This window comes from Ylistrum balloti, unplaced genomic scaffold (genome assembly GCF_031769215.1).
Source record: "Ylistrum balloti isolate Yb309-2 unplaced genomic scaffold, AGI_CSIRO_Ybal_v1 Utg370556, whole genome shotgun sequence".
NCBI lineage: Eukaryota > Metazoa > Mollusca > Bivalvia > Pectinida > Pectinidae > Ylistrum > Ylistrum balloti.
Genome location: NW_026782350.1, coordinates 442,560 through 468,727, shown reverse-complemented (window position 1 = coordinate 468,727; position 26,168 = coordinate 442,560). Strand labels below are relative to the sequence as shown.

General features: G+C 37.0%; 2 protein-coding genes across 8 annotated transcripts in view; one reads left to right on the top strand and one right to left on the bottom strand.

Annotated features, from left to right (window-relative positions):
* Nucleotides 1-26,168, bottom strand: part of LOC132556270 (pyruvate kinase PKM-like) — a 48,872-nt gene that overhangs the window by 19,780 nt on the left and 2,924 nt on the right. Inside the window, exons 1-4 of one of the 4 annotated variants that reach the window (XM_060220658.1) lie at nucleotides 13,621-13,723; nucleotides 1,326-1,482; nucleotides 962-1,053; nucleotides 131-250 (exon numbers count right to left, since the gene is read on the bottom strand). In XM_060220658.1, the coding sequence (XP_060076641.1) occupies nucleotides 131-250; nucleotides 962-1,053; nucleotides 1,326-1,467 (354 nt within the window). In that variant the 5' untranslated portion in view covers nucleotides 1,468-1,482; nucleotides 13,621-13,723. Of the gene's footprint in view, nucleotides 1-130; nucleotides 251-961; nucleotides 1,054-1,325; nucleotides 1,483-6,696; nucleotides 6,871-12,462; nucleotides 12,471-13,620; nucleotides 13,724-26,168 lie in introns of those variants that run through there. The other 3 variants (XM_060220659.1, XM_060220656.1, XM_060220657.1) reach the window with 3 other exon arrangements.
* Nucleotides 13,798-26,168, top strand: part of LOC132556271 (E3 ubiquitin-protein ligase TRIM56-like) — a 30,350-nt gene continuing 17,979 nt past the window's right edge. Inside the window, exons 1-2 of one of the 4 annotated variants that reach the window (XR_009554465.1) lie at nucleotides 13,798-14,099; nucleotides 21,184-21,356. The gene's annotated coding sequence lies outside the window, so the exon portion shown is untranslated. The remainder of the gene's footprint in view (nucleotides 14,100-21,183; nucleotides 21,357-26,168) is intronic. The other 3 variants (XM_060220660.1, XM_060220661.1, XM_060220662.1) reach the window with 3 other exon arrangements.

The window sequence follows — 26,168 nt, the reverse complement described above, 5'->3', positions numbered from 1 at the left end:
AGGTATTAAGTGTTGACATCAGAACATCTATTCAGTATTTATAACCAACCTGAAGAAAATGTGAGGAACCACAAACTTCTATGTTGTATTTATCATACAAAACATTAAAAATTATTAATCTGATACTGACCCCTTCCAGTAACCCTGTCCTGATTTCTGGTCCCTTAGTGTCCAGGGCAATGGCGACTGGGCGGCGGTTGGAAAAACCCTCAATGGCTGTACGAATGTTCTTGATAGTTCCTTCATGGTACTGAGAATAAAGCAGGCTATATGATATAGACTATCCTTAGTCATGAGTCTGGGATTAAAATAACATGATATAGACTATCTTTAGTCATGAGTCTGAGATTAAAATAACATGATATAGACTATCCTTAGTCATGAGTCTGAGATCAAAATAACATGATGTAGACTATCCTTAGTCATGAGTCTGAGATTAAAATAACATGATATAGACTATCCTTAGTCATGAGTCTGAGATTAAAATACCATGATATAGACTATCCTTAGTCATGAGTCTGAGATTAAAATACCATGATATAGACTATCCTTAGTCATGAGTCTGAGATTAAAATAACATGATATAGACTATCCTTAGTCATGAGTCTGAGATTAAAATAACATGATATAGACTATCCTTAGTCATGAGTCTGAGATTAAAATAACATGATATAGACTATCCTTATACAAAAATTACCAGAAGAAAAAAAAAATCAAAAAAGTTTTGACAGCAGAAATAAATAAATGTGTACGCCAATAAACAAACAATATTCTAATTTTGGGCCGATCTCTATCAAAGTATCAATGTCAGTATGTCAGTCTGCAGCATGTCAGATTGACAACACCACATGGAAAAATTGTCTCCTTATTTCACCTTTAATTTACTTCAACACTTGATGTCAACTTAATCACAATATTGGGTCATTTTCATCTTTACTAGTAAGCCTGTATATACAGGTACCTCATGTGTTCCGTGTGAGAAATTCAGACGTGCAATGTTCATTCCTTCATGGATCATTTTCTGTAGAACAGCAACTTCCCGACAGGCAGGGCCTACAAAAAAACAAAAACAAGTAGAGTTATGTCCCTTTACAAAAATAACAGATAAGGTCAAATTCTTCTACCAAGATAACTGGTTGAATGAAGTCTCCTTACAGAATAACAGTATGAGTGAAATCCCATTAACCAAACCATGGAGAGTTACCTCCCCTTACCAATAAAACTCAAGTTAAGTCCTCATATCAAGATAACAGAGCGAGTTCAATGTCATTAACTCGTCAGACATTTTTAATGAATGATCACACAGCTTGCCTTATCTCCCTTACCTATGGTACAGATGATACCAGATTTTCTGACTTCATGTGGTTCAGAGTCTATGTCCAGTTTGGAGATATGTTCCAGGAGAGAGTGAGCATTGGCGGCCTGGAGCTGCTGAGACTGGATGTAATAGTCTCCTGTGTGCTCCATATCTTGGATGTTAAACTGAAAACATAACCAGAAATAGATGTAACAGATACAAATTATGAGATACTGCAAAATCTTGTCAGACTTTTATGTACTGCAAGTACCAGGTAAAGACTACACTTGGATAGATCTACTGAAAAAGCTAGCGTAAAGCCATCAGGGGCAGCATATAACAGCATGGATGGTCTGTGACCTCATTTTCCTGGGCAGAGATCAAATAGCACTTCTTAACCTGTGAGACACAAGTCACCACAGTTAGAGATCAAATCACACACCTCAGATCTTAAAACACAAGTCACCACAGGTAGAGATCAAACAACACAGCTCAGATCTTAACCTGAGAAACACAAGTCACAGACAGAGATCAAACAACAACACAGCTCAGATCTTAACCTGAGAAACACAAGTCACAGACAGAGATCAAACAACAACACAGCTCAGATCTTAACCTGAGAAACACAAGTCACAGACAGAGATCAAACAACAACACAGCTCAGATCTTAACCTGAGAAACACAAGTCACAGACAGAGATCAAACAACAACACAGCTCAGATCTTAACCTGAGAAACACAAGTCACAGACAGAGATCAAACAACAACACAGCTCAGATCTTAACCTGAGAAACACAAGTCACAGACAGAGATCAAACAACAACACAGCTCAGATCTTAACCTGAGAAACACAAGTCACAGACAGAGATCAAACAACAACACAGCTCAGATCTTAACCTGAGAAACACAAGTCACAGACAGAGATCAAACAACAACACAGCTCAGATCTTAACCTGAGAAACACAAGTCACAGACAGAGATCAAACAACAACACAGCTCAGATCTTAACCTGAGAAACACAAGTCACAGACAGAGATCAAACCACAACACAGCTCAGATCTTAACCTGAGAAACACAAGTCACAGACAGAGATCAAACCACACACCTCAGATCTTAACCTGAGAAACACAAGTCACCACAGGCAGAGATCAAACAACAACACAGCTCAGATCTTAACCTGAGAAACACAAGTCACAGACAGAGATCAAACCACACACCTCAGATCTTAACCTGAGAAACACAAGTCACAGACAGAGATCAAACCACACACCTCAGATCTTAACCTGAGAAACACAAGTCACAGACAGAGATCAAACAACACAGCTCAGATCTTAACCTGAGAAACACAAGTCACCACAGGTAGAGATCAAACAACAACACAGCTCAGATCTTAACCTGAGAAACACAAGTCACAGACAGAGATCAAACCGCACACCTTAGATCTTAACCTGAGAAACACAAGTCACAGACAGAGATCAAACCACACACCTCAGATCTTAACCTGAGAAACACAAGTCACAGGCAGAGATCAAACCACACACCTCAGATCTTAACCTGAGAAACACAAGTCACAGACAGAGATCAAACCACACACCTCAGATCTTAACCTGAGAAACACAAGTCACAGACAGAGATCAAACCACACACCTTAGATCTTAACCTGAGAAACACAAGTCACAGACAGAGATCAAACCGCACACCTTAGATCTTAACCTGAGAAACACAAGTCACCACAGGTAGAGATCAAACAACAACACAGCTCAGATCTTAACCTGAGAAACACAAGTCAACACAGACAGAGATCAAACCACACACCTCAGATCTTAACCTGAGAAACACAAGTCACCACAGGTAGAGATCAAATCACACAGCTCCGATCTTCACCTACGAATGAAATGTCTATCATTCTCTACTGACTGAGAGATCAATTTAGTAGTGTTTTATTAGTACATTTCAGATATATATGGACTATGCATGTTGTAACACTAGCGATTAGTACTGTAGTGACCACTTAACTTATATTATTATCTCACATCAGTTACGTCTTGTATAAATTTTCCACAACTAATAGATGTACATTGTATCTACATAATTGTTGAGAGAAAAGTGTCTGGCAAGATATTTCCAACCAGATTACAGTACAACTTAAGACCAAAATTTTGGTACAATGTGATTGGTCACTGTTATCTATGACATCTGGTCACTTTAACATGTATTAGGTGACCACTGTAAAGCATGTGTAATGCATTTCAGTGCACTATGATAAAATCTCGGTCATTTAACTGCTGAGATTTGTCCTTGATATAACTACTGCAGCACAAAGGCCGGGGTTCTGTTGGAGCTTGTAGTTTATCATTGTTGCTTAAAATACCAACACAAGTGTCAGACAAATTGCCATAAATAAATCACGCATATAAATAAACCTACACTCAAGTGTTTAAATACTACTGTATCTACAACAGATTTAGAATCACTGTCCTCAAATGCAAAAATTGACAAGGTCATCCTCGACATCATTTTATTGCAACCATTTTATCATTGAAGGCAGAAGCTACTAAATAAATCTACAAGTAAGAGGCCCAATGGACCTGCATTGCTCAACTGGTATTGAATGCTTTTCACAAATGCATCAACATTTCACACTTTTGCTGTTCAAAGTCTTCATTAATGAAAAGATGTAAGAATGTTTTAATAAATTTGACCCCTATGACCTTAACTTGTTGAAGGTTTTTCCTTTTTTTTACCTTTGATAGGCTTCATCCTAAGGACTATAGACAAGTATTTTGATTCTTGGCATTCTGTTACTGAAAAGAAAGCCATCTGAAAGTTTTACAAAATTTGACAACTCTAATCTTCAATATGAGTCAAGGTCGTTTCTTTTCACAAACTTTTACATGTTACATCACTAGCTCTCTGTCTCCTTGATACTCCAGGGGTTACGATCAATTTAGCTCTCTGTCTCCTTGATACTCCAGGGGTTACGATCACTTTAGCTCTCTGTATCCTTGATACTCCAGGGGTTGCGATCACTTTAGCTCTCTGTATCCTTGATACTCCAGGGGTTACGATCACTTTAGCTCTCTGTATCCTTGATACTCCAGGGGTTACGATCACTTTAGCTCTCTGTATCCTTGATACTCCAGGGGTTACGATCACTTTAGCTCTCTGTATCCTTGATACTCCAGGGGTTACGATCACTTTAGCTCTCTGTCTCCTTGATACTCCAGGGGTTACGATCACTTAAGCTCTCTGTCTCCTTGATACTCCAGGGTTACGATCACTTTAACTCTCTGTCTCCTTGATACTCCAGGGTTACGATCACTTTAGCACTTTGTGCCCTTGGAACATGTCATGGCAAAAATGAAGACACAAGCCAGGTAATTTGATAGGTTCCAGGAGAAAAAAACTGACCGATTTGGATGCAGGAGATAAAAACTGACCGATCACAAACTGATTTGGTTCCAGGAGAAAAAAACTGACCAATCACAGACTGATTTGGTTCCAGGAGAAAAAAACTGACCAATCACAGGCTGATTTGGTTCCAGGAGAAAAAAACTGACCAATCACAAGACTGATTTGGTTCCAGGAGAAAAAAATTGACCAATCACAGACTGATATGCTCCTTCTGAAGATTACAAAGGAGCAGCACCCAACATCAAAGCCAGTAGTATCAAGGATGGAAGCATATTTAACGGTTATCATATGGGATTGCTGATGCTATTGGTGATAAATATTTATCATTTAATGGCAACAGTTGGTTACATAAATCGTAGTGCCAATAGACCTGGAACACAACAATCAGCTCAATAGAGTGACACTGAAAACAGATGACAAGTGAGCATGCCCTTGGTGTTGCAATTACTTGCATGGCAAATTCATAAAACAACACAGTAACATTATAAAGGCTTAACTTAAACAAGCTTATTTTCTTTGCAAATTATTAAACAAAGAATAGTGTATTTCTACCCTTTTTAGATAATTTTGAAAAAAAAATGGCTATATTGATTTCAAATAATTAATGTACAATGTATATATGTTTGACATATATACGTTATGTAAGACTTCAAAGTAAGTTTGTATTTCCGCATGAATGATTAATGAACACATTGTTTAAACAACCACTTGGTTAGAAGTAAATGTATTGAAGTGACCCAACAGTCCCAAGGCTTACTACATAGATACTAGATCTCCTTGTGCTTTGTTGAGATTTTTTCTATAACCAAACCTCAGGTGTAAACAAGGCTATTTATTCAAACAAAGGACAAATTCTCTAGTAATCATCACACATAACTACCGTAAAATTATGTCAAGGTCACTCACTAGAACAAAGTATCACCACTAGACTATTACTAGCCAAGACCTTTTGGGACTTTTGATGGTACTGGTCCCTTAAGATCCTGTAACAATGAATATAAAACCAGATTGTCCATCATGTTTTTCTGCATTGTATACTATTACACATATCTCCTGTGCATTCAAAGGATTATTTATCGAAAGTAATGAAATGACAGCTGCATTATCACCAGCTTAAACACCTTGAAAGGCTAAAACCATGTAGAAAATCAACTCAGCGAAATCTGATCCTCTCAAAGTCGACCCATACATTTATGTTCTGTAATGGTAGAAAAAAAACCCAGAGTATTGTATTTCTGTGGTGGTTATAAATAGGAAGTTGTTTGCCTAACAACCTTTGATAATAATGTAAGTTCCCCCCCCCTACAAACATATGATGTGACAGATACCACAGCAATTTGTGATCTTTACTTCTCATATAACAAAGAAGTTTGTCACAATAGATGTCAACATCTTCCGACAGGAGATTGACACAAGTAACTAAGTGTTTTATAAACTTTCAAACCTAACTTTTTGTTTGTTGTTAAGTTGTGTAGTATATAAATATTTCTACAATTATATCATACAAGCTCTTTAGCAGACAGAAATAAATGGGTGATCGAAATAACTGATTTCCAGAACCCTGACCTTGGCCCTGTTTGTATAAAACCCATGCCTTGTTATCTTGACAGATAACACATGCACTCTTCACCAACATTCATGATAGATCCGACCCTTAATGTTTATCACAAGGTATTAGTCTTGTTAGCTTACTATTATAAGTAAAATGAAAAACAAACCAATGTTTCTGGCTTAAAATTCAATTTGAATTCAAACTCTTTCGGTTTATAACTTAGGTATGTATACTGGCTAGGGGCCAAAGTATAAACCTAGACCAAAAGTATTATGTATGCTACAGGACAATGATTTGTTGTGGTTTCTACGGAAACAAGGACTTATTGCTGAATAAATATGTGATAGATACATACATGTATATCTTGCCTGTATAACAACATGAGTACTTGATATAACAAAATTCTGAGAGAAATTATGAGAAAGAATAATCACCTCATCTCCATTGTTACAACAGTTTGAGTAATCCTGATATAGTCTCCTGCGTTTACATTGAGCTGGTGTTTCCTCACTCACTTTCTCCTTTTCCTCCCAGGATACTAAGTTACCATTAGATGGAGTGAGCCTTTCTATACCAGAATTGTTTCCAGACATTGTGTGATTTCTCACCCAATAATCAACCAACAGATATTTCTGAATGGCACCTGCAATTACAACATCAGCATTGTCGTCTGTCTAGAATTAGCACTATGTCCAGCAGTGTAAACCTGTGACATCACTTTTGACTGTATATATACTTGTGTCTAGATCCCATTACACACTAGTCCTACAGCCACAAACTTTCACAAGCACTAGACTTCCTCCCACTGATAGGGATAATTGTAACCACAGCCAGTAATGTATGTGGGAAATAAACACTCCAGATTAAGTCCTTAACTCCACTGGACAGTCAGTGATGGTCAGTTTTATTGTCCTCAGACATGTGCTAGAGGTCAGAAAGGTAAACACCAGTCACCAACCCAGACATACCGTGGAATGACAGACAAAGGACAAAACCTAGCTTAAACACTTTCAGATAGACATCTACATATCATTTACGTTTCTTCACATAACCACACAAATGGAATTTATATCTTGTTTACTGTTACCACAGTAGTTTGTTCCACCCACAATATTCACGTTCTGACAACATGTTAAGGTGTTGTATACTGATAAACATTATTGTTACTTTGAGAATTCTCCTTTACTGCAGCAGATGTAAAATTCTTTCTAATAGTTACATCTCTTGTGTTATTGCTAATCAAAATTTAAAATCCCCATCTTTTCAATCCCAGACTAAATGATTTCTAATCAAACCTTTATATACCAAACTAAATTATTTCTAATCAAACCTTTATATTCCAGACTGAATTATTTCTAATCAAACCTTTATATTCCAGACTAAATTATTTCTAATCAAACCTTTATATCCCAGACTAAATTATTTCTAAAACCTTTATATCAGACTAAATTATTTCTAATCAAACCTTTATATTCCAGACTAAATTATTTCTAATCAAACCTTTATATCCCAGACTAAATTATTTCTAATCAAACCTTTATATCCCAGACTAAATTATTTCTAATCAAACCTTTATATCCCAGACTAAATGATTTCTAATCAAACCTTTATATCCCAGACTAAATTATTTCTTATCAAACCTTCATATTATTTCCAGACTAAATTATTTCTAATCAAACTTTTCTATCCCAGACTAAATTATTTCTAATCAATTTTTCATATCTGATACTGAATTATTTTTAAACAAACTTAAATTTCCTGTACTTCAATATTTATAATGAAACCATCCTATATCTATTTTATAGGTATTTTATAGCACTTATTAAGGGAAAATAACTCCTAAATTCATTCAATAAAATATTACAGGTAGATGATAAGAGGTCCATTATCAGAAATATATCCCTGGAAATAATATAAAGTCTTAATTAATTTTACTCCAGACAAATTATTTCTAATCAAACTTTCTATCCCAACTTAAATTATTTCTAATCAAACCTTTATATCCCAGACTTTATTTCTAATATTTATAATGAATTATTTTTAAACAAACTTATCCTATACTTCAATAAATTTTATATTTTCAAATCAACTTTGGTACACATTTTGAGTTAAATTAAGTTAAGATCTGTATTAAGCAAACGAAGAAGACAAATATCAACTGATCAACACTACAGTCTATCTGTCATAATAAGAAATATTGTCACCACACAGGTCCATTGTCTATCATATTTACTGGTGTTAACTGTCCAGTGTAAACCGTAAAATAGCATCAACATCCAAAGACACAAGTGAGCAGAAGACACAAGCCTGGAGAACCAGCAAAACAACACCAGAAACATCCAAAGACATGAGTGAGCTGAAGACACAAGGCTGGAGAACCAGCACCACAACACCAGCAACACCTAAAGACACAAGTGAGCTGAAGACACAAGCCTGGAGAACCAGCACCACAACACCAGAAACAACCAAAGACATGAGTGAGCTGAAGACACAAGGCTGGAGAACCAGCACCACAACACCAGAAACAACCAAAGACATGAGTGAGCAGAAGACACAAGGCTGGAGAACCAGCACCACAACACCAGAAACAACCAAAGACATGAGTGAGCTGAAAACACAAGCCTGGAGAACCAGCACCACAACACCAACAACACCTAAAGACACAAGTTGGCTGAAGACACAAGCCTGGAGAACCAGCACCACACCACCAGCGACACCTAAAGACACAAGTTGGTTGAAGACACAAGCCTGGAGAACCAGCACCACACCACCAGCAACACCTAAAGACACAAGTTGGCTGAAGACACAAGCCTGGAGAACCAGCACCACACCACCAGCAACACCTAAAGACACAAGTTGGCTGAAGACACAAGCCTGGAGAACCAGCACCACACCACCAGAAACAACCAAAGACACTAGTTGGTTGAAGACACAAGCCTGGAGAACCTGCACCACAACACTAGAAACAACAAAAGACACAAGTTAGCAGAAGATACAAGTCTGGAGAACCTGCACCACAACACTTAAAACAACAAAAGACACAAGTTAGCAGAAGACACAAGCCTGGAGAACCTGCACCACAACACTAGAAACAACAAAAGACAAGTTAGCAGAGACACAAGCCTGGAGAACCTGCACCACAACACTAGCAACACCTAAAGACACAAGTTAGCAGAAGATACAAGTCTGGAGAACCAGCACCACAACACCAGAAACAACAAAAGACACAAGTTAGCAGAAGATACAAGTCTGGAGAACCAGCACCACAACACCAGAAACAACCAAAGACATGAGTGAGCTGAAGACACAAGCCTGGAGAACCAGCACCACAACACCAGAAACACCCAAAGACACAAGTGAGCAGAAGACACAAGCCTTGAGAACCTGCACCACAACACTAGAAACAACAAAAGACACAAGTTAGCAGAAGATACAAGTCTGGAGAACCTGCACCACAACACTAAAAACAACAAAAGACAAGTTAGCAGAAGACACAAGCCTTGAGAACCTGCACCACAACACTAGAAACAACAAAAGACACAAATTAGCAGAAGATACAAGTCTGGAGAACCTGCATCACAACACTAGAAACAACAAAAGACACAAATTAGCAGAAGATACAATTCTGGAGAACCAGCACCACAACACTAGAAACAACAAAAGACACAAGTTAGCAGAAGATACAAGTCTGGAGAACCTGCACCACAACACTTGCAAATGTAACTGAGTAAAGCTCTATGTGTATATAGAGTCTGCACCTGTCTGCTAGTGTACCTCACGACATGTGGTGCACATGCAACTATTGCGACCAACAGGTTGTTTTAGGGTTTCCGTCCATGTCTGTTGTTGTATGATTTTGAAATGTTTACGTTATAAATTGGAAGCAGAAATTTTAGTGACACGTAATACTGGTATAGAACAGGTTGTCTGTGAAATGTTTTGACATCATTTTGTTGTTGTGTACAGAAATTAGTAACGTGATATTTTGTAGGCTATGTTTAGTCCACACAGGCCAGCACATGAACCTGTGTACAAAACAGTGGTGATAAAGATGATAATGAAATCTAACCAAAATTCTGGTCTTCAAAATTTTCCATGAAAAAAATTATTTCCAAATCTAAACTCAATATTGGTGTATAACTGCTGCAAGCTGACATATTTTCAATTCACAAGGATAGTGTGTGTGGACTTAATTAAGTGATCAAATTTCTCAATGTGATATTGCCAGTCATTTTAATCCATATGTGATATCTTGAGAAAATATGGACAAGAATTTTAAACATACATTCATATGAGTATTTATTCCAACTCCAATTTGAATTTAAAACTAGAATGTCATTTAAGCATGTTGTTAATTAACTGTTTCCACAAATTAAAAATCTTTGAAAATATCAAGTTATGCAATCAATCACAACAGCTTGGAGTAAGTTGATATGGATTTATTCAAATATACAGGGTTTTCCATAATTTTGTTAGTAGTAGGCTGTGTAGTGAAAGTAGGAGGCTGGCCTGCCATGTACGTGTAGTCGTGTACGGAACATTATTACGGAACTGGATTGGTGTAGGCAGCAAAATGAGTATCCCGCCCTATTATGGATCAAGCCACTGAGATGCTCAAGGAGGATCTCGAGTGAAGTGACAGCTCATCGGATACATCCCAGTCAACCCCGCACACCTCTGAGGACGGTTATGAGGATGCTTTTACTAGAGACTACAGAGCTTATCACTATATATCTGAATAGATGTCTACTTTGTGCCTTGATGAACCTGGTCAATTCTAAGCATTATGCTGTTAGTTAATCACTATATGAACTTTGTAACCGTATGGATCTCGTAAATTAACCACTAATGCTATATATTTTCTACAAAGGTTTAGATTTACGCATATAACTAAACGTTAACGTTAATAGATTTACGCATATAACTAAACGTTAACGTTAAGTACGAATTGTCGCGTTTGATAATGTGTACATCATAATGTCCATCTGCTATTAATAGAATAGGGCACCACATTTCATGTACTTTAGACCAAAAGATTTGTCAATTTGTCGTCCTGATGAAGCCCGGAGAGGGCGAAACCAGTTCAAAATAAATCAACTTACTACGAATCTGTTGTTATTGATTCCCTAGGTTGATTTTCCATACTGCGAAATCACTATGCATACGTCATGGTATCCAGCAGAGGAGTAAACAAATCCTCTACTCTACCTACGAATCTGAACAGCGTTGGCTCTATCATCAAATCCTCCAAAAATATTAGTGTCAGAACCTGTTATCAGATGACTATCCAACAATTAGAGAAATTATCTTTGAGAGAAAATGTGCAAAAAAGGTTTTCTAATTTGAAGGAAGATATTTCCAGCATGAATGAAACACTTGCTCTTTTTTGTAATTAATGCATGGGAGCCTTTCCCCCTAACTATACAATTAGCTGGCAAAACTACAAACAAAAACAGATAAGGTGACTGTTCCATCAACTATAACATCACACAGAACTGTTTTGTTGCTGAAGTCACTCTGATTACATAACAATATCCTTGTACTTATCTCCATGTAAATAAACGTTGACCTTCTGGCCCAGAGACAAGAGCTGATCAGCTTATACACAGCGTACCAGTACAATCTGTCTAATGTAGGGGAGATAACTCTGGCAAGGACTGAAGGGGAAACTAATTTTACCCAAATATAAGAATTTCAATTTGTTAAAGAGAAACTGAATGTCAGCTTTCTAGAAACACTACAAATATAAGAATTTCAATTTGTTAAAGAGAAACTGAATGTCAGCTTTCTAGAAACACTACACATCTGAAGAATGGACTTTAAACCACATCTGCCAGAAAGAATCTAATTAATCACCACAGAACTGAAATTGAGTTTAAAACTATAAATTTCTGCAGCCGATAAAAAAAATCAATCCTAGCTATATTTGATAATTCAAATTTTACCTCTAAATGGAAAGTCAACTTCTCCTTGTAGCAGGGTAAATTTCAATGTCAGAAGGAAAACTGAATTTCATAATGAGAACAGAAATCACTGTTTCATCTCCAGAAGGAAAACTCATCATCCATAAAAAGAACTGAAGTTGTAGATGTCACAAAGATGTAATTTACCTATGGGGAGCAGATACCAATTTCTTCTTTAAAAACAGGAATTGATTTTGTGTGGAGAAATATCAAGTCTTTCAAATAGCATAGTCTCACCTGTTTAAATATTTTCTATAAAAAGTATACATAGTCTAGTCTCACCTGTTTAAACATTTCCTATAAAAAGTATACATAGTCCAGTCTCACCTGTTTAAACATTTCCTATAAACAGCATACATAGTCCAGTCTCACCTGTTTAAACATTTCCTATAAACAGCATACATAGTCCAGTCTCACCTGTTTAAACATTTCCTATAAAAAGCACACATACCCCGGTAGTCCAGTCTCACCTGTTTAAACATTTCCTATAAACAGCATACATAGTCCAGTCTCACCTGTTTAAATATTTCCTATAAACAGCATACATAGTCCAGTCTCACCTATTTAAATATTTCCTATAAACAGCATACATAGTCCAGTCTCACCTGTTTAAACATTTCCTATAAAAAGCACACATACCCGGTAGTCCAGTCTCACCTGTTTAAATATTTCCTATAAACAGCATACATAGTCCAGTCTCACCTGTTTAAATATTTCCTATAAACAGCATGCATAGTCCAGTCTCACCTGTTTAAACATTTCCTATAAACAGCATACATAGTCCAGTCTCACCTGTTTAAACATTTCCTATAAACTGCAAAAGTCCAGTCTCACCTGTTTAAACATTTCCTATAAAAAGCATACATACCCGGTAGTCCAGTCTCACCTGTTTAAACATTTCCTATAAACTGCATACATAGTCCAGTCTCACCTGTTTAAATATTTCCTATAAACAGCATACATAGTCCAGTCTCACCTGTTTAAACATTTCCTATAAAAAGCACACATACCCGGTAGTCCAGTCTCACCTGTTTAAACATTTCCTATAAACTGCATACATAGTCCAGTCTCACCTGTTTAAACATTTCCTATAAATAGCATACATAGTCCAGTCTTACCTGTTTAAATATTTCTTGTAATATTTCCCATCATCACTAAATAATCTTCCATCACTGACAACACTAAGTATGGTACACTCTGTTTCTTTATGATCAGCTCCCTAACATCAACAGGTGAGTCAAGTTAATCTCGTTTCTACTCGCTAGTGCACCAAAGCATAGATACCATTCAATGTCCACCAGAAGTTGGTAAGGAGGTCAAAGTTTAAACTGACCATTCAGTTATCAGTGATTTCAAATCGCAAGGCCAAAATTCATGCATAATTGACATACTTACAGAGGGTCCAACTACTGGCAACCTGTTGACGGGGCAGTCTCCCAGTGTTTGGCAAACCTGCCAATTCTAGGAAGGTGTCCTTCACACGTTTGACTGGGATATGTGTACTGATACCATGTAAGTATGGTGGTTAGGTATACACAATACTGCACCAGTGAGAAGGATAGACAGACCTTCCTGTATGATTGGCAGATTACCCAACACGTAAACAACAAACAACCTGCACAGTCTCTTTATGGAACATTTTTTCAGCAGAAACATGTGTCATACATTGATCTTGGCCCCAGATGGATTTATTCCTGATAGAGTATGTATCTGTATCGGATATTCTCCCTGTCTAGTCTGTATGTGGGACTAAGAATTTGTTGCAGCAGTGAGTTGTCCAACTGCATATACAATAATGCATTACGAGATTCTGCATTCAAAATGGATGGATGTATCCAGTTTGCGGACCAACAAGACAGATTTTCCAAGTCAAAGTAAGAAATTTGTAAATGTAAAATTCTTCACAAGAGAATTGACATATTTTACTGAACTTAAAGAGTTTTCTGCGTTTTGGGTTCAAGAAAGTAATATTGTAAGCGTAGTTCAGTTCTATAAGTATATCATTGACAAAATGTACAGAGAATGGGGATATATTTTCTAAGGAGACAATATGACTGATGAAACACAATTGTTGTATATAGGTCTTAATGACCCTTTGGGTCGAATGCTTTACATTATATAGCAATGAGGCTGTGTAAACTGAACATTACCAGTTGAGTATTACCAGCTCATGAACTGCCAACGGTGTACAAATATTACAGGTGATGTACGCCAACAGCTGCCTTTCAAGGTAGCCATTTCTGGAGTTGGTTTCCTGATAAGTTTCAAAATATGTCAATTTTGTTAGCCCAAACTACACATGGTCAATGATAGTTCACATGTTCAATGAATGACACCTGCTAAACTCAAAATTACAGAAATATCATTACATCTTAATGATGATTCCAGCTTCTTCTATAAAGGTGAGACTACCCGATAACACTACCCAAAGATCTAAACAAAGGTGAGACTACCCAATAACACTACCCAAAGATCTAAACAAAGGTGAGACTACCCGATAACACTACCAAAAGATCTAAACAAAGGTGAGACTACCCGATAACACTACCCAATGATCTAAACAAAGGTGAGACTACCCGATAACACTACCCAAAGATCTAAATAAAGGTGAGACTACCCGATAACACTACCCAAAGATCTAAACAAAGGTGAGACTACCCAATAATATTACCCAAAGATCTAAACAAAGGTGAGACTACCCGATAACACTACCCAAAGATCTAAACAAAGGTGAGACTACCCGATAACACTACCCAAAGATCTAAACAAAGGTGAGACTACCCGATAACACTACCCAAAGATCTAAACAAAGGTGAGACTACCCAATAACATTACCCAAAGATCTAAACAAAGGTGAGACTACCCAATAACATTACCCAAAGATCTAAACAAAGGTGAGACTATCCAATAACATTACCCAAAGATCTAAACAAAGGTGAGACTACCCGATAACACTACCAAAGATCTAAATAAAGGTGAGACTACCCAATAACACTACCCAAAGGTCTAAACAAAGGTGAGACTACCCAATAACACTACCAAAAGATCTAAGCAAAGGCAAGACTAACCAATAATATTACCCAAATATCCAAACAAAGGTGAGACTACCCGATAACACTACCAAATATCTAAACAAAGGTGAGACTACCCAATAACATTACCCAAAGATCTAAACAAAGGTGAGACTACCCGATAACACTACCAAAGATCTAAATAAAGGTGAGACTACCCAATAACACTACCCAAAGATCTAAACAAAGGTGAGACTACCCGATAACACTACCAAAGATCTAAATAAAGGTGAGACTACCCAATAACACTACCCAAAGATCTAAACAAAGGTGAGACTACCCGATAACACTACCAAAGATCTAAATAAAGGTGAGACTACCCAATAACACTACCCAAAGATCTAAACAAAGGTGAGACAACACAATAACATTACCCAAAGATCTAAAAAAAGGTGAGACTACCCAATAACATTACCCAAAGATCTAAACAAAGGTGAGACAACACGATAACACTACCAAAGATCTAAACAAAGGTGAGACAACACAATAACACTACCCAAAGGTCTAAATAAAGGTGAGACAACATGATAACACCATCCAAAGATCTAAACAAAGATGAGACAACATGCTAACACTACCCAAAGATCTAAATAAAGGTGAGACTACCCAATAACACTACCAAAGATCTAAATAAAGGTGAGACTACCCAATAACACTACCCAAAGATCTAAACAAAGGTGAGACAACACGATAACACTACCAAAGATCTAAATAAAGGTGAGACTACCCAATAACATTACCCAAAGATCTAAACAAAGGTGAGACTACCCGATAACACTACCCAAAGATCTAAATAAAGGTGAGACTACCCAATAACACTACCCAAAGATCTAAACAAAGGTGAGACAACACAATAACATTACCCAAAGATCTAAACAAAGGTGAGACTACCCAATAACATTACCCAAAGATCTAAACAAAGGTGAGACAACACAATAACACTACCCAAAGATCTAAATAAAGGTGAGACAACATGATAACACCATCCAAAGATCTAAACAAAGATGAGACAACATGCTAACACTACCCAAAGATCTAAATAAAGGTGAGACTATCCAATAACACTATCCAAAGATCTAAACAAAGGTGAGACAACACGATAACACTACCAAAGATCTAAACAAAGGTGAGACAACACGATAACACTACCAAAGATCTAAACAAAGGTGAGACAACACGATAACACTACCAAAGATCTAAACAAAGGTGAGACAACACGATAACATTACCCAAAGATCTAAACAAAGGTGAGACAACACAATAACACTACCTAAAGATCCAAACAAAGGTGAGACAACATAACACCATCCAAAGATCTAAACAAAGGTGAGACTACCCAATAACACTACCCAAAGATCTAAATAAAGGTGAGACAACACAATAACATTACCCAAATATCTAAACAAAGGTGAGACAACACGATAACACTACCAAAGATCTAAACAAAGGTGAGACAACACGATAACACTACCAAAGATCTAAACAAAGGTGAGACTACCCAATAACACTACCCAAAGATCTAAACAAAGGTGAGACTACCTGATAACACTACCCAAAGATCTAAACAAAGGTGAGACTACCTGATAACACTACCCAAAGATCTAAACAAAGGTGAGACAACACAATAACACTACCTAAAGATCTAAACAAAGGTGAGACTACCCAATAACACTACCCAAAGATCTAAACAAAGGTGAGACTACCCGATAACACTACCAAAGATCTAAATAAAGGTGAGACAACACAATAACATTACCCAAAGATCTAAACAAAGGTGAGACTACCCAATAACACTACCAAAGATCTAAACAAAGGTGAGACAACACGATAACACTACCAAAGATCTAAACAAAGGTGAGACAACACGATAACACTACCAAAGATCTAAACAAAGGTGAGACAACACGATAACACTACCAAAGATCTAAACAAAGGTGAGACAACACGATAACACTACCAAAGATCTAAACAAAGGTGAGACTACCCAATAACACTACCCAAAGATCTAAATAAAGGTGAGACAACACAATAACATTACCCAAAGATCTAAACAAAGGTGAGACTACCCAATAACACTACCAAAGATCTAAACAAAGGTGAGACAACACGATAACACTACCAAAGATCTAAACAAAGGTGAGACAACACGATAACACTACCAAAGATCTAAACAAAGGTGAGACAACACGATAACACTACCAAAGATCTAAACAAAGGTGAGACAACACAATAACATTACCCAAAGATCTAAACAAAGGTGAGACTACCCAATAACACTACCAAAGATCTAAACAAAGGTGAGACACCCACACTACCAAAGATCTAAACAAAGGTGAGACACTAACACTACCAAAGATCTAAACAAAGGTGAGACAACACGATAACACTACCAAAGATCTAAACAAAGGTGAGACAACACGATAACACTACCAAAGATCTAAACAAAGGTGAGACAACACAATAACATTACCCAAAGATCTAAACAAAGGTGAGACAACACAAAAACATTACCCAAAGATCAAAACAAAGGTGAGACAACACAATAACACTACCCAAAGATCTAAACAAAGGTGAGACTACCCAATAACACTACCCAAAGATCTAAACAAAGGTGAGACTACCCAATAACACTACCCAAAGATCTAAACAAAGGTGAGACTACCCAATAACACTACCCAAAGATCTAAACAAAGGTGAGACAACACAATAACACTACCCAAAGATCTAAACAAAGGTGAGACAACACAATAACACTACCCAAAGATCTAAACAAAGGTGAGACAACACAATAACATTACCCAAAGATCTAAACAAAGGTGAGACTACCCAATAACACTACCCAAAGATCTAAACAAAGGTGAGACAACACAATAACTAAACAAAGGTGAGACTACCCAATAACACTACCCAAAGATCTAAACAAAGGTGAGACAACACAATAACATTACCCAAAATTCTAAACAAAGGTGAGACTACCCAATAACATTACCCAAAGATCTAAACAAAGGTGAGACTACCCAATAACATTACCCAAAGATCTAAACAAAGGTGAGACTACCTGATAACACTACCCAAAGATCTAAACAAAGGTGAGACTACCCAATAACATTACCCAAAGATCTAAACAAAGGTGAGACTACCCGATAACACTACCCAAAGATCTAAATAAAGGTGAGACTACCCAATAACACTACCCAAAGATCTAAACAAAGGTGAGACAACACAATAACATTACCCAAAATTCTAAACAAAGGTGAGACTACCCAATAACATTACCCAAAGATCTAAACAAAGGTGAGACTACCCAATAACATTACCCAAAGATCTAAACAAAGGTGAGACAACACGATAACACTACCAAAGATCTAAACAAAGGTGAGACTACCCAATAACATTACCCAAAGATCTAAACAAAGGTGAGACTACCCGATAACACTACCAAAGATCTAAACAAAGGTGAGACTACCCGATAACACTACCCAAAGGTCTAAATAAAGGTGAGACTACCCGATAACACTACCCAAAGGTCTAAATAAAGGTGAGACAACATGATAACACCATCCAAAGATCTAAACAAAGGTGAGACTACCCAATAACACTACCCAAAGATCTAAACAAAGGTGAGACAACACAATAACACTACCCAAAGATCTAAACAAAGGTGAGACTACCCAATAACACTACCCAAAGATCTAAACAAAGGTGAGACAACACAATAACATTACCCAAAGATCTAAACAAAGGTGAGACTACCCAATAACACTACCCAAAGATCTAAACAAAGGTGAGACAACATGAAAACACTACCCTACTAATCAAACTTTTATTCAAACTGGAAATATTCAGGGGGTTTGAAATAAAAGAAATTTACTTCTGATATTTGATGATATCTGTTATTTCCATTGTCAAAGCATTTATTATGGTAAAATATTGCATTGCTACTTGAAATTCTCTGCTGCAAACTATCACTTGTTCAGACCCAAAATTCCTACAGCTAACAAAATCACGAGTCATGCAACTGGAGTGATTAAATTTTTTTTTAAATGTTGGTTTTGGATCCGACTCAAAAGGCAGCTATTGAAGTTTCCTCTCCTTATAACAAGACAAAACAGCAAAATATAAGCATTGAACAGCTTAAAATAGCTTTTCATGTGCAATATGAATGCCAAATGTAAGCAGTCTCATGTCCCATGTTTAAATAACTTGTGTAATGTCATCACTTTATTCAAATAATGATAAACTAACACTCTGTAGTCTTAAATTATTTTGACGTTTTAATGACTCTTTTGAAATGAGTCTGATGTACAGACAAGTTGTAGAATTATTACAATATTACCGTGGCAGTGCTATAATATCTGTTGAGTAATCAAGTGTGACCTTTGACCATTAATTTGTTACCAATGATTGACAACACCTAATCAAGGATTGAAACACTGCCACATGATGGTTGAAATTCAGGTATATTATCCATGTGAACACACTCGTATAGTGATTACACTATATAGTCTGTGCTCAATCAGAAAACTTGAAAAGTTTCCCAATAACAGCAGTATAACCCGATACAAGGATAAATATTATAACCAGGACATTTTCTGGCAGCCATCCTTGACCATCAATATGTTTAAAGAAAGTGCAGCCATCCTTGACCATCAATATGTTTACAGGATGTGCAGCCATCCTTGACCATCAATATGTTTAAAGAATGTGCAGCCATCCTTGACCATCAATATGTTTAAAGAATGTGCAGCCATCCTTGACCATCAATATGTTTACAGGATGTGCAGCCATCCTTGACCATCAATATGTTTACAGGATGTGCAGCCATCCTTGACCATCAATATGTTTACAGGATGTGCAGCCATCCTTGACCATCAATTATGTTTACAGGATGTGCAGCCATCCTTGACCATCAATATGTTTACAGGATGTGCAGCCATCCTTGACCATCAATATGTTTACAGGATGTGCAGCCATCCTTGACCATCAATATGTTTACAGGATGTGCAGCCATCCTTGACCATCAATATGTTTACAGGATGTGCAGCCATCCTTGACCATCAATATGTTTACAGGATGTGCAGCCATCCTTGACCATCAATATGTTTACAGGATGTGCAGCCATCCTTGACCATCAATATGTTTACAGGATGTGCAGCCATCCTTGACCATCAATATGTTTACAGGATGTGCAGCCATCCTTGACCATCAATATGTTTACAGGATGTGCAGCCATCCTTGACCATCAATATGTTTACAGGATGTGCAGCCATCCTTGACCATCAATATTATTTATATTCTTTACTCTTTTCATGTTAGAGTAAGATGACATTTAATTTGTATTTAATTATAAATTTTACAGTTAACATATAAAGTTTATCACGTGGAACCACAAAAGGAATAAATATCTTTACCCAAGGTAATGAAAATACGAAAAGTTTAAATGCATCATAAAATGCTTTATTGTGAGAAGATTGACTGCAGTCTGCATACATATAAATCACTCATGTATGATAATTGTACCACTACAATACACCATAGTATCAGTATGTCACAATGTTGTTAAGCTTCTGCATATAACTAAAATTATAAAATATTCACATGTAGTAACATTAGGATGCATATAAACTGATAACGTAGTGAGCTAGTAACCTCTAATATGGATATTGTTAGAGTTAACGAGCTTGAAATTGTATAACGTCACCATAACAGATACAATATACAATTTTTAGCAGATAGGCAGCCGCATTTAATGCACCTTAGGGCAGTTTAAATAGAAATTTTTGTCCTGATGGTGCCCCGGAGGGTGAAACCAGTTGACAAGTACCTATTAGATTTTAAACATGTCCACTTCCATGTGATTGATATCCTTACCTCATTTATCTTTCAGCTAATTCACCCTGCATACCATAGGTTTCCAGTTAGGGAGTGAAGGAACACACAACCCACCCAACCAGAACCAACGAGCGGTGGCTCGATTACCAAAATTACTTTATCTGTATTTGCGGAAAAATGCACTCTACCAACAAAACTCCACACAAAGGGTTAAAAGGATTAATACAGGTAAAGCACAGGAGTTAAAACACACGCATATAATAACACTGTTATCTTGATCCTTAAAACCTATACATGGTTTTATCATATAGTTTCTGTAAACATTTGTTTCTAAGATTTAAAAGGTTTTTGTCAAATAAATCAACTATACATCTAAGATATACATAACCAACTTACACTAATGTTTTGTAATTGTCTAAAACATATTTCTCCATTCTCATATTACTAATCAGTCAGCAGAGTTTGGCCTCAACCAACACCTCCTCCCCCATATTCTCACATAACTAACCAGCTGGTAGAGTTTGGCCAAAAAAAAGCAGTGTGGCCAAAGGAGGAGAGCTGGACAGGCAGCTAGACAGACTAATGGACAGGCAGGTAGACAGACAGCTAGACTGACAGGTAGACAAACAGTTAGACAGACAGGTAGACAGACAGGTAGACAGACAGCTAGACAGACAGCAAGACAGACAGCTAGACAGACAGCTAGACAGACAGCTAGACAGACAGCTAAGACAGACTGCTGGACAGTTAAACACCGATAAGCATCCTTACACCACTGTTGACTGGAGACTACTCTTAATAGTTATAACATATACATTTAACAAGAGGCCCATTGGCCTAGATGGTCACTTGACAACCAAATCAATCATTTTTTGATTCTCTTTCAACATTTAAGAATACCAGCATTTGAAAACAAAATTTCAGCTATTAATACCTGATTTGGGGTCCCACCATCCAGCCCCCTAAAGTCTATAAACTTTCTGAATTAAAAAAATGATTGCTCTCTCCAGTGATGATTTAGACTGAATTTGATTTAAACTTACTCAGATATAAATTTGGGAAGAGTAATATCTTCATGCAAAATTTTAGGCAAATTCCCCATGGGGTTATATCAACATTTTGCATTTTAGAAATGATTGTCTACCCTTAATGACATATCAGACCATGTTTGGTTAAAACCTGCAGAGGCATTAAGAAAAAGTAAGGTATAAAAGCAACATTTTAGCTACATATATGTAAATACCCCCGGCATTGTCTTAGTCCCACAGGTTCAAGTCAACTTAGCGAGTTGAGGAATTAATTGCCCAGTCCTAAACATGTTTTAGTCCAATTTTTGTTGAAATTCACTCAGGCATTCAGGAGGAGCAGTATTTGTAAGAAGTTTACAAATGGCCCTTTCAGTCATATGACATGAACATGTCAGACAGACAGCAGACAGAGGTTGAAAGACAGACAAGTAGACATGGCAGAGGCAGAAATATCAGCAGAAGGAAACTAAATATGGCATAACTACATGTAACATTTAGTTAATATACCAAAAATGGATGGTTGGATGGATGGACAGACAGACAGATGTACAATAGAGAACACATAAATAAAACATTCTGTGACGTTTGCCTGACTCTAGCTATAACACTGTAGTGGGATTTTAAAAACGATAATTTACCTTCCTTTATTCAAAATGTACAGAATAATTTACAATACAGAACCGATCATATACAACAACACACAATCACTTCAGAACCACTTGTCAATACTTGTCTAAATGAAAATAATATAATTACTACAGTGTTTTTGTTATTAGGTTTGAAGCTTGCATTGAGACAAACAAATCATTACATCTGTATAGTGTTGTGTATGTATTACAACCTACAGTACCAGTGATGGCCTCAAAAAGTCATAAATGGTTCTATTGACAGCCTATAGCTAGTCATCCAAAATATGTAAACAAGTAAAAAGTGGCCCATTGGGTCTGTATCGCTCCCATTATATTCAATAGTTTTCAAAAATACATTATTAGTGACATTCCTCTTAGGAACTTTACTATTATATCATGATTGAAGGCCTTGTTGTTCATCAGAAAAAGTTGCTTTGACATTTCAAGAAAATAGTTCCCCGTTGTCTTTACCAAATCAACTGACTTTCCAACATTAGTTCTTTGCTGACTCTCCCAAATTAGCTCCGTCTGAATTTCCCCAAATCTGGCCCCTATGACTATCCTACATTAGTTCCCTGTTCAACTGTTGACTTTCCCACATTAGTTCCCTGTTCAGCTGTTGACTGTCCCACATTAGCTCCCTGTTCAGCTGTTGACTGTCCCACATTAGTTCCCTGTTCAGCTGTTGACTGTCCCACATTAGTTCCCTGTTGACTGTCCTACATTAGTTCCCTGTTCAGCTGTTGACTGTCCCACATTAGTTCCCTGTTGACTCCCACATTAGTTCCCTGTTCAGCTGTTGACTTTCCTACATTAGTTCCTTGGTCAGCTGTTGACTTTCCCACATTAGTTCCCTGTTGACTCTCCCACATTAGTTCCCTCTTGATTCTCCCACATTAGTTCCCTGTTGACTCTCCCATATAAGTTCCCTGTTAACTCTCCCACATTAGTTCACTCTTGACTCTCCCACATTAGTTCCCTCTTGATTCTCCCACATTAGTTCCCTCTTGATTCTCCCACATTAGTTCCCTCTTGACTCTCCCACATTAGTTCCCTGTTGACTCTCCTACATTAGTTCCCTCTTGATTCTCCCACATTAGTTCCCTCTTGACTCTCCCACATTAGTTCCCTGTTGACTCTCCTACATTAGTTCCCTGTTGATTCTCCCACATTAGTTCCCTGTTGATTCTCCCATATAAGTTCCCTGTTAACTCTCCCACATTAGTTCCCTCTTGATTCTCCCACATTAGTTCCCTCTTGACTCTCCCACATTAGTTCCCTGTTGACTCTCCTACATTAGTTCCCTGTTGATTCTCCCACATTAGTTCCCTCTTGATTCTCCCATATAAGTTCCCTGTTAACTCTCCCACATTAGTTCCCTCTTGACTCTCCCACATTAGTTCCCTCTTGATTTTCCCACATTAGTTCCCTGTTGACTATCCCACATTAGTTCCCTGTTGACTCTCCCACATTAGTTCCCTGTTGACTCTCACATTAGTTCCCTGTTGACTCTCCCACATTAGTTCCCTGTTGACTCTCTCACATTAGTTCCCTGTTGACTCTCCCACATTAGTTCCCTGTTGACTCTCTCACATTAGTTCCCTGTTCAGGTGTTGACTATCCCACATTAGTTATCTGTCATTCTCCTTGCCCAATGATTGGTTGAAACACCTCTAATAAGTCTACATATATTGTGATGTTTCACTGAAACAGGCAGAATCTGCAGCTACAACAGTCCCAAACAGGTAGGTTAACTCACAGGAGAATCCTGTATGAACACCTAAAGCACAAACAGTTACTATATAATTAAACACATATTGACCAGTTTAGAGGTGAATGCAAGCATAGTCCAACCTGCAGAAATATCACTTTTTCAGGTTAACAAAATTCTTGTTTTCACTTGAAAACATGTCAATAATTGTATATCATACTGACTCTTGATTACAAGATGAAGGTAATTGTGAGTAATACAGAATTACCAAACTAATCCTGTTTAATGTTTAATAGTGATCCAACAGATCACATCTTTCATAATTGATGATTAAGCAATTTATAGTCTACAACTTTTTATTGTACCATGCAGACCAAAAACAGAATTTTCTTCTTATGGTCCTATTGCACAAATAAATAACTTTAATCAGACATGTACTCCAAATCAAACAGGTTCTGTTGAGGCTCCCAAGCAATACTTCATATAAGTAATATCTCATCATTTTACTTTGTTGTAGTAGTGTGGACCTTCTCCTTCATGAGAACAGATCACTGCTCATTTCATTTTCATTATATTTAACTCAAATGCTCAACAAAGTTAATAACCCCTTAACCAAGCTAAGTCTGTAAAGTCCTGGTATTTGGGAAGAGGAAACCTAGAACGATGAGTTTGAAAAGTTAGTCGGAGTTACCTGTGGGAGCCAAGATTGTTAAACATTATAGTTTTCTTTGACAGTTTTGGAGGAGGTGAAGCTTAAGCACTGCATTGAAATCAATATTCCTTCATTAAATACCCTTAGCAAATGCTGTAAACAAAAAAGACTTCCTGGCCGACCTACCCGAATTTTGCTCTAGTATAATTGACAAAGATAGGCCTTTTTTCAGAACTGCATGTTGCAAGAACACCTTGAAGTAATGAAATTAAAGGGAGTCACAACTAATGAACTTTCAGTATTCAAATCAGTAGTGAAATTTTATCAATTAACTTAAATTTCAATGTTTGCTGTTCAACTCTGGTAGGCAGTATGAACAACAAGAATCTGTCAATATTACCCTTATGTAAAGTAACCAGAGGACTATTGTACTAAACTAACCCCTTATATGGATGGCATTCCCAAATATTTTCTTAACTTTACCTACTTCAAACAAATTTTTCGTAATTCAAGCAATTGTCCCTAATCAAACTATTTTTCCCCAATTCACCCAGCACCATTTCTAAAAGTTGATGAGTCCATTTATACAGAGATACAGCGGATTCTCAAAATTTGAGAGAGTCCTACTGGAAAAGCACGAGTCCAGGAGTAAAATCGGACACTCTCAGGCGCTGTGTATCATGTACGGAAACAAAGAAATAAAAGAACTGACATATCAACACAGAATGACATATAATCTTGAGTGATTGGTCACGCTGATTATATCTACATTACATAAACCTTCAAGACATACAGTCATGACAAGATCTTCATATGATCATTATGGTGGATGAGTGAGATTGGACAGGCAATAACTGATTATGTCCAGTCAAGTGCGACTCTCAAATCTGCACCTTCTGCAGTTTAGTGCATGATTATTAGCTACTGGAGGTTTGAATATTTTCTTGTTTTCATGGAGATGGGTCGAGATTTCAACATCGATGATCAATAATTATAAATGGTTAGTAGCTGATCAATTCC